Raw genomic sequence first — 9,327 nt, 5'->3', positions numbered from 1 at the left:
GCTGTGGCTAGTAAAGTGAGCAAAACGCTGGCTTGCATCCATAGACGCTTCTCATGCAGATCCCAGGACGTCATTCTTCCACTGTACTCAGCTTTGGTGAGGCCTGGAGTACTGCATCCAGTTTTGGGCTCTGCAATTCAAAAAGGAAGTGGAGAAGCTTGAGAGGGTGCAGAGGAGAGCCACGCGCATGATCAGAGGTCAGGAAAACAGACCTTATGATGAGAGGCTGAGAGTAATGAGGCTATTCAGCCTGGAAAAGCGCAGGCTCGGGGTGATCTGATGGCCACCTATAAGTTTATCGGGGTGCTCATCAGGATCTAGGGGAACGACTGTTCACCAGAGCCCCCCAAGGGATGACAAGATCAAATGGTCACAAACTCCACTGTGACCGGTTCAGGCTGGACATAAGAAAGAGCTTCTACACTGTCCGGGCCCCCAAGGTTTGGAACAGACTGCCACCTGAGGTGATTCAAGCACCCACTTTGAACGCCTTCAAGACACTTTTGGATGTTTATCTTGCTGGGATCCTATGATCCCTGCTGACTTCCTGCCCCTGGGGCAGGGGGCTTGACTCACTGATCCTCCAGGGTCCCTTCCAGCCCAAATGTCTGTGAAAACTAGGAAAGACAATTTCACTATATTCTAGCAGTCCTCAGTTTTTGCTTTCCAATAGCTTCTCTGTGTGAAGTGATTAAAAATACTCTGTTAATACAGCTACAGTTTTCAAACTAAAGTGTGTTTCTGCAGGTGAGGTTGACTGTCTCAGATGCAATGTATTAATTATACACTTCCAAAATACTGCTGACTGATTAGGTAAAGCCTTTAAAGGTCACTGGAAATTGTAGACATTTTGAAAAGGTTTAGGAAAGCATTATGTTTGCATACATTGTGTGGCTAAAGCATTGAATTTAGTTTTAGCTTGTGTCCTTTTAGTCATCATACCTTGTTCGATTTTGCCTTCTTTTCCTTTTTAAAGTGAACAGAAGTTGCTCACTTTGCACTCATGTAAGGGACACACCATGGTCAGAGTTGACAGCTGAATTAATAAGTGTTTATTGAAGAAATACAGAACCTGTTACAAGTTCCATCATCACTCTTAGGGAACTATGATCTGTTGTCATGGTTTTTTCCCCGCAAAGGATAGTGGGAACAGGCTATGACAGGAAAAACAAATTTTGACACTTGTTGGTTTGACCTGAAGACTTTTAGTAGTACCAAAATGTAATTATTCCACCCTAAGTGAAATCTCTATTATACAGTAAGCTTCCATAGCAGTTCAACATATTTTCCCAATCTCTTTCTCTCTTCAGGCAGGTTGCTGATTTCCAGCTCTTTGTGGATTCTGTGACGGGGAACAGATCTAGCGGTCACTCAAAGGCAGATCTTCAGCTTCAAGCACAGAAGTTAGCGGAGAAGGTACCATGATACAATAAATGTATTTATTTGATATGGTTGCAAGCTTATTAGACAAAAGAAGACATAGTAGACATCCTGGAGCAAATGGTCCTCAACTATAAGCAGCTCCTACTGATTCCATTGGGAGCTGCACCTATTCAAGTAGAGTAGAAAAATGCATTAAGCTATCTGACCCAGTTGCGTATGACACCTTTTAGGAAACTAGAGAAGGAGGGTTGATGAGACATCTGTGAAATGGCCTCACCAATTTTTTAAAATCAAAATTACCTGAGAGCAGTTCTGGAGAGTAGACTGGAAGTAACATCTAAACGTTAGGTCCATTTTGGGTCCAGTGCTATGTAATATTCTCCGTATTGTTGTAAAGGTTATGACCAATCTGTGGATGATACAAAGCCAAGAAGTATCAAATATACTTTGAAAAATGAGATTTTAATAAGGCTCTCCTGTTCACAGTACTGTAGAAATTGGATTGCCATGAATAAAACCAGATGCACCGCAGAGAGAAACTAGTATGTGTAAAAAGAAATAATCAAATGGACAAATAGGAAGCTATGTGGAAATAAAATAGAGAAGGATATGATTGTAGTCCCAGATTCAATGCATTGTAAGTGCAGTTTTTAAAAAAAAACATAGATTACATACATACAAACAAACAAGCATACAGTGCAGTGATACTAAGAGAAATATCACTTCTAAAACACGAAATGATTCAGCGCTGGTTTGGACTGGTACTGTTTTATTTTGACAGTACGTTTCCAATAGATCAGAGAGAGCTTAGAAGGAAACAGGTTAAAAATGAAAGATTGGCAAGTGAGATTTTTGAGGGAAAGTATGAGAGAAGCAAGATGACTGCACAAAGATAACTGGAACAGATCCTGAGCTGTGGCCAGGTGGTTCTTTGTATAGCTCAAAGGTGACAAAATAGGGGCCTATTGACTTTTTTAACTTGTGCTGGCTGCTAGTGGCTCTAAGGGGCCATTCTGGAGACTGGGGATTTGTGGTGAATAAAGGAGCCCTTTCCATCCCCCAGTACTGGCAATCACCAAAGTCATCATATGAAAGCCACTATTATTATATGCAACCCAAGAATACCCCATATGCAGAGAGAATTCTTCCTTAGTCAGATAAACAGGTTTTAAGGCAGCTTGAAAGAGTACCTAAACCAAATTATCTGTTTAAGGATGTCAGTAAAACATCTGTATACCCCATAAAAGATAGGATTCAAATTGCAACTGACCACAGATGCAAATTCTGTAAAACCAACAAGCTGTTAGATTAAGGGTTTAGATAAAAAGGGTGGGTGGTCTCTGGTGTGTATGTACAAATGTAAAATATTTAAAAGCAAAAATACACAAAATGAAGCATGTTGACAATGAATGAGGATATTGATACAACAGTACTATGGAAATGTGATGGTAGTAAATAATAATGTATTGTTATACCTGCATGCAAACTAGGTAAAAAAGGCATATTGACTAAAGAGATGGAGTGGCACTGAATCTAAATGATTTCATAGATGATTGCAAGCTGATCTTACAATAGAGAGAACTGCAGAGTTAAGCATACGGATATAACTTCCAAGCTGAAATAATTTAGCTGTTAATAGGGCTGTGGTTGTGGCCTCCAAATCAAGAGCAAGAAATGGTCTCATTTATCTCTTGGGTTCCTTTGAACATGCTAACAAAGAGGTGGGTAAGGGAGAGGCACCTGACAAAATTTACTGCAGTTTCTAAAAGTAATTTGTGTCATGCACTTGAAGCTGCTAAAGAAGCTGAGTAATTATGGGGCGAAACAGGTTAAGTAATCCTGGGGTGTGAGGCAAAGTACAGTATTATCACAGATCAGCAGGTGACTAGGAGATAAACCAAATGTAAGATTAAATGTGGTGTTTTATGGTTGTGTATTAGGACCTTTATCAAGTTATTAGTGTTCTGGAAAGAGGGGTGAGTAGTGAGAGTAAAATGGCAAATGACAAAAGTTATTTCAGTTTAGCCGGGACTTGAGATAACTGTGAAGAACTTCACCTAGGTTGTTTAAACTTTAGAACTATATGAATGGGCACTATGATGGCTAATAAAACCCAGCACCAGTAGCACAATGTCAGTAAATGTATATTAATGCTTTTATGGGAGGATATTTAAACTGTTTGCATGGTCCTAACTATATAAACTCAAGAAATGGATATGGGTGTCATTTTGGACAGTTCAACAGATTCCTCTGCTCAGTGTGTCACTGCAGTCAAGAAATGCTAATGCTGCCCAAGTAACATAATGGTGGATAGGAAGAATTATTATTATTTTTAAAACTTCATTAGTTTGTGTTTTAATTACTGAAAAATCCTTTTCCCTGGCTGTGACAGATGACATCTCGCCCTGCTTATATCCATTCAGAATGTTGCTGCAAAGATTATTTTCCTAGTTTACCACTTTGACCAAGTCAGTTCTCCCTTTACATCCCTTCACTGGTTCCCGCTTAGCTGCAACTAATATAAGCTATTTTTCAATTTCAGGCACCATCACAGCATATCTCTGCTCAGTCTGTCATTTCTAATTAAATGTTGAGATGTCAGGTTGCCCCTCCTCTCATCTCATGTTCCCAAACTTCACCCATTTGATAATTTTTTCAGAAAAGCACCTTTGTTCTTTTTCAGATGCTTGGAAGAAACTCCCCATAAATCTCTGTAGAGTTGCTGCATCATTTCTCTTTTCACCTCTTTCCTTAAAACTCTTTATCAGTTTGGTGCCGGCAAAAAGATAGACAGTGGTTAGGATTCTGAGCCCCGCTGCACATTCTTTCTTGTGCTCCCTTGTCTGTCTGTATACATTTGTCTCTTTTTCTTATCCTTAGTTTGTAAGATCTTTGGTACAAACACTTTGTTCTTTGAATGGCAGCTAGCACAGAGGGGCCCTGCTCCTAGGCACTGTGAAAGTAAAGCTGTTGGGTAACCTCATCTGGGTTACTGTGTGGAATACCAGTCCCACTGCCCTAAAAAAAAATATTAGAGAACTAGAGGTAGCTTGAAGAAGAGTAATGAGAATGATCAGAGGCCTGACAAAATGCTCACATAGAAAGAGAGTGAAAGGATAAATATTGCTTATCTTTGAAAAGATAAGGATGAGGTGGGGCATGATAAAGTTAAGGAATGTCTAGAGAAAGTAGATCAGAAATTTCCATCAGTCAGAGATACTAGACCAGTGAGCAGGCCAGCAAACAGGAGTTTGAGTGGGACCAGTAGGGGAGGAGAGGAGCAGCTGCCAGGTGCTCCCATATGCTTCTTGCAGTGGAGTTCCCAGTGTGAGAAGCTTTGCAGCACTGCTCCCTCTACTCAGCTGCCAGGCCCTAGGACAGGGGTGAGCAATTATTTTGGGCAGAGGGCTGCTTACTGAGTTTCAGCAAATCATTGAGGGCCACATGGTAGGCAGCCCAGGGCAGATTAATATTAATTTTCTAATTTTTTTAGTGGCCCCGTGGGCTGGATAGAATGGCCTGGTGGGCTGCATTTTGCCCACCCCTGCCCTAGGTGCTGAGTACAAGGAGCAGTGCTGTCCTTTGCCATTTTTCATTTGCCCCCTCCGCTTCTTAGCTGAGTGGTAGGGGTCCAGGCTCAGGGAGGGTCTTCCTGTGGTACTGGGTCAAAGCATTGCCCAGTCTAGACAGGTGCAGGGAGTCTTTCCCTGCTGCTCTCTTCCCTCTGGGATTTGAAGGAGTGAAGCAGGCTCTGCTCCCTTCACCTTCCCTAGACCAGGATCACCCTGGTGTTGGAAGGCATGGAGAGCAGGGAGAGGGTGCAGCTGCAGAAGGGTTTCAACATGTGCAGCACAGTCAGCAGAAACTGCTCTTGCTGGGGCACAGGCAGCTCCATCAGCAGCAGAGGCAGAAGCCCCGTCACCATGAGCAGAACTGGAGTTCTGACCATGGTAGTGGGGCTTCCCATGGTGGCAGCCAGCACACTGGTGACATCTAGGTGCTGGCACCCCCAGAAGCTCAACAGGCAAACCCTGCCACTGTAGCCAGAATGTCAGCTCTGGCTGTGGTGGTGGACCTTTCTGCTGTAGCAGCCAGCAGCCTGGTTTTTGTTGGCAGGGGAGGCAGCTCCAGATCCCCTGAGCTGGGTCTTTTGTCCTAGCTCTGGCCACAGTGGCAGGGCTTCTGCCAGTGAAGTCGCGCAGTGATTGTCTATGCAGAGTCCTGACTGCTGCCATAAGTAGCCCCACCACTATGGGCAAAGCTGGGGCAAAATTTGCAGTGGGTACTGACCTATGTCAGTGGGCTGGATCCAACCCACAGGTCATGTTTGACACAGCTGCTATAAGAGAGATGATTGATTGCCATTACAAAAATGGGAATGTTCTACAGCTTTATTTTTTTTAACCAAGATTTTTCAGAACATGGTGCCTCTAATAAGCTTTAAAGTTTTAAATATGAAACACCCTGAAGTGATCTGAGCTAAACATCCTTTACTGTTGATATGACTCATAAACTTTATCACTATATTTGCTTTTTAGTATGTTAAGTGTGGACTTATGCACAACATTTTTATAGATTCATGATCTGATTTATCACCATATTTGTACTTGATTATATTAATTCTAGGGGTAGGAATAATGCTTTTATAATACTTGGCCCTATTTTATTATTACATTTGCATTTCTGTTCTTTTTGTTTGAATTTATATTATGTTATGTCATTTTCGGGAGCACAGCTTTCAGCCAGAATCCGTAATAATAATAATAAATTGAATTGAATGTGAAACATCCAGGAACCAGTGACCCTAACAGATGCTTCAGGTTGAACAGAGAGCTGATGTTTCTAAAAATCAGGTCAATTATTTAAGAACATAAGTAAAGATTTTGGATCCCACCTTTGGGCTCCTATTTTTTTTTCCAAGACACTGGTAACTAATATTGATTTATTTTTTATTATTATTATTTTTTTTTTGTTACGCACATCTCTCTACTGTTGTCGAGATCAAACACTGCTTTCAGTTAAATTTATAAAAAATGACTAGATTACAGAAAGAAACAGGTATCGTGTAAGGCTCAGCTAGATGCTTATTAAGGATGGGTTGGAAATAATAAAGTAACCTCTCACTTCTTACAAGGAGGATGGATTAAATGACCCACTGAACGATTTCACGCCAGTATAAATATTCATGTAATTTAATGAAGACAGTGTTCCAATTCATTTGTTTCTATGGGTTTTGTTTGTTTGCTTGTTTTTTAGCTAAACTGTGATACAATAGTGAGTGAAATCAGCATTGGTTCAGGCACAGTGAACTTCAAAATAAACAGAGAATTATTAGCAAAGGTAAGTACTCTTAATTTTTGTACATATGAATGCAATGGCAACACAAGCCAATACAGAAATAAAAACCAACTACTTTGTGTTAGATATTCAAAAAGTTATCGCTGGTTTTTCATATGTTTCCCTCTAAGGATCCTGGTCATTCTGTTGTTACATAAGAATTTAGAATCGGGTTCACAAGGGTCTGTCTGAAAAATTTAAGGAAACAATTTTTCTTACACTATTTGATTGTACCAAGTCTTCTTTCCCCTACCTCTTCATGGTTCTGACCTGGTATGTGCATTAGGTTCAGGTTCCAAAATGCATCAGACAAAAACTTAATCTTGAGTCCAGCTGTCAAAGAGCCTTGCTTTGGAGAGTCTGTTGTAAAAAATAAAATAGTAACTTTCTGATCTTTTATGTTGTATTATAACTTAGTTTGCATCAAAATAGGAAGGTCTCTTCTCAAAGTCTCTTGGCTAATTGGAACAGACCGCTTAAATGTTAAACCAGTAATTTAGTGATAGGGTGGCTGCTTTTCCCAAGGCAGGGGTTGGAAACCTAGGGTCCATGGGCTGGATCCAGCTTGAGGAGCCTTTGGATCCATTCCATGGACCTGTAGCTTTGGTGGCAGTCAATTACCAGGCTCCACCAGAGGGGAGAGCTCTCTCTGTACAGTGCCACAGTTGGGCAGCAGGGAAAAGAGGTGAGCCAGATAGTTTCTAGTGCCTGCTTGTCTCGGAGCCCCACTGGAAAACATTGCCAACCTCTGCCCAAGGGATATACCCCAATTTTGGGGACCTTGTTCACACCTTTCTTTGAAAGGCAAGTGCATCATCTGTGGGTGGCTAATGTTTTTAGATCCAAATGTTTTTTTGTGATGCTTAAAGTTGGGCGGGGGGAAGCTTTGCAAAGCTGGTTGCTCAGCTAATTTATGGAGCTAGGTGCATCACATTGTTTTTCTGAAAGTCTTAACTGGAGATTAATCCATGTTTTTGACACATGAAATTGCGATATTGGAAAAACTGATTGCCCCTCTCTGGGGAAAATCATGATTATTTTCTATATTGGCAAAACCCAAGAAGGTGCTCTTTCCTGTAGGACTTTTATTAATAATTTAGACTTATAGTCTTCTTTTGTTTATAAAATAAATTAAATATACACTTTGTAGCATAATTCCTCTGTACACTTCTGTTTGACTAGTTACTATACTTCTTTCCCTGCAAATATCAAAATAGTTAAAAGCCCCATAAAAACTACTTTCATTTCAAATTGAATATGTATAATTCATCTCAACAGTATGTAAATTCATTGAGAATAGTGTGCTTATTTAAAACATTTAGTGTCCTAGGTTCTGATTTTATTAATGGCCATATTATCAAACCAGAAGTTCTCTTTCTGCTTAGCATTTTTATTCCAGCAAAACTAACTGCCTAACCTGAGGGTGAATTTTGCTAGCATAAGGGTAGAATTAGGGCCTGATCACACATCATTAAAATCCATGATGGAGAGAAGAGTAGAATAGAGAAAATCAGGGCACCATTTCTCCTCTAGCCAGTAAGGAGAAAAATGAGACTGCAGGCCTATTATATTTTTGTTTGTTGATTTTTATTTATTTATTTATTTATTTATTTATTTTCCCCTCATGGTTTGTACTCTGATATTACAGTATTCCACGCCAGTATGAAAATATAAAAAAAGATTTCTGTAGAATTAGCAATTCTGCTTGTTCCTTACACTTGCAATCTTTACCTAATATAACAGAATCCCTACCTTCTGCCTGAAAAGACTTTTTCATTTGCAAAAATCTTACTTGATATGGTCAGGGCCCATATATTCCTCAGCAATTCTTCCCCATGGCTGCAGCCCCAATATGATACATTCTGAGGTACATTGAAATCTCTGACAGATGGAAACATATACAAATATTTTTTATTAAATTAATACAATATGTATTTATAATAGGGTCCATACAGTATTTTCGGTCTCATAGATTGAATTCAATAAAAAGCTCAATATCTGAATTTTTTTCAGTGCGTTTCAGTCAGTCCACAGAGTCTCAGCAGGTAAAGTGAGACAATATTTTGCAATTTTTAGAGGTGCACCGATGCATCGGTCCTGTATCAGATAGGCATCAACATAGGGAAAGTTGACAGTATCAGAAATTTGGCTTTTTTGCCTAACGTGGTTGATAAATGCCCCATGCATGCGCGCAGCCACAGCATGCATGTGGCCAGGAGCACAGCCCAGCAGATTGGAGAGTAGCATCTGGCTGGTAAGTCTGGTATGGGGGAGAGGTGGGGGATGAGAAAGGGCAGGGAGTGGGGGTGGCAGATCCAGGCCCCGGCAGTGAGGGAGGGAGTCAGTCTGGGGCAGACACTGCTCAGCCAGGGCGGGGCACCTTCAGGATCTTGCCGCCTTGGACAGGGCTGCGAGCAGCTCATCTAGGGAGTGTGGATGAGGGGGGGACAGCTCCTGCTGATGTGTGCACCTCGGCTCAATCCCCGCCTCTCTCCACATGCTAGGAAAATCCAGGGCTGCACTGGGCAGGCAGGCAGTGGCAGCAGCACTGGGAGGGATCTACAGTGAAATTTGGGGTAGCCCCCAAAGCCCAGCCCTGGCTCCAGC

General features: G+C 41.2%; 1 protein-coding gene across 2 annotated transcripts in view; it reads left to right on the top strand.

The window, feature by feature from the left end:
• RARS2 (arginyl-tRNA synthetase 2, mitochondrial) overlaps window positions 1–9,327 on the top strand; it is a 61,266-nt gene that overhangs the window by 8,103 nt on the left and 43,836 nt on the right. Inside the window, exons 3-4 of one of the 2 annotated variants that reach the window (XM_019537721.1) lie at window positions 1,311–1,416; window positions 6,640–6,723. In XM_019537721.1, the coding sequence (XP_019393266.1) occupies window positions 1,311–1,416; window positions 6,640–6,723 (190 nt within the window). The remainder of the gene's footprint in view (window positions 1–1,310; window positions 1,417–6,639; window positions 6,724–9,327) is intronic. The other variant, XM_019537722.1, reaches the window with a different exon arrangement.

The sequence above is a fragment of the Crocodylus porosus genome, unplaced genomic scaffold, assembly GCF_001723895.1.
Source record: "Crocodylus porosus isolate Cpor-Errol unplaced genomic scaffold, CroPor_comp1, whole genome shotgun sequence".
Classification (NCBI taxonomy): domain Eukaryota; kingdom Metazoa; phylum Chordata; order Crocodylia; family Crocodylidae; genus Crocodylus; species Crocodylus porosus.
This window is presented reverse-complemented; position numbering and strand designations above follow the sequence as displayed.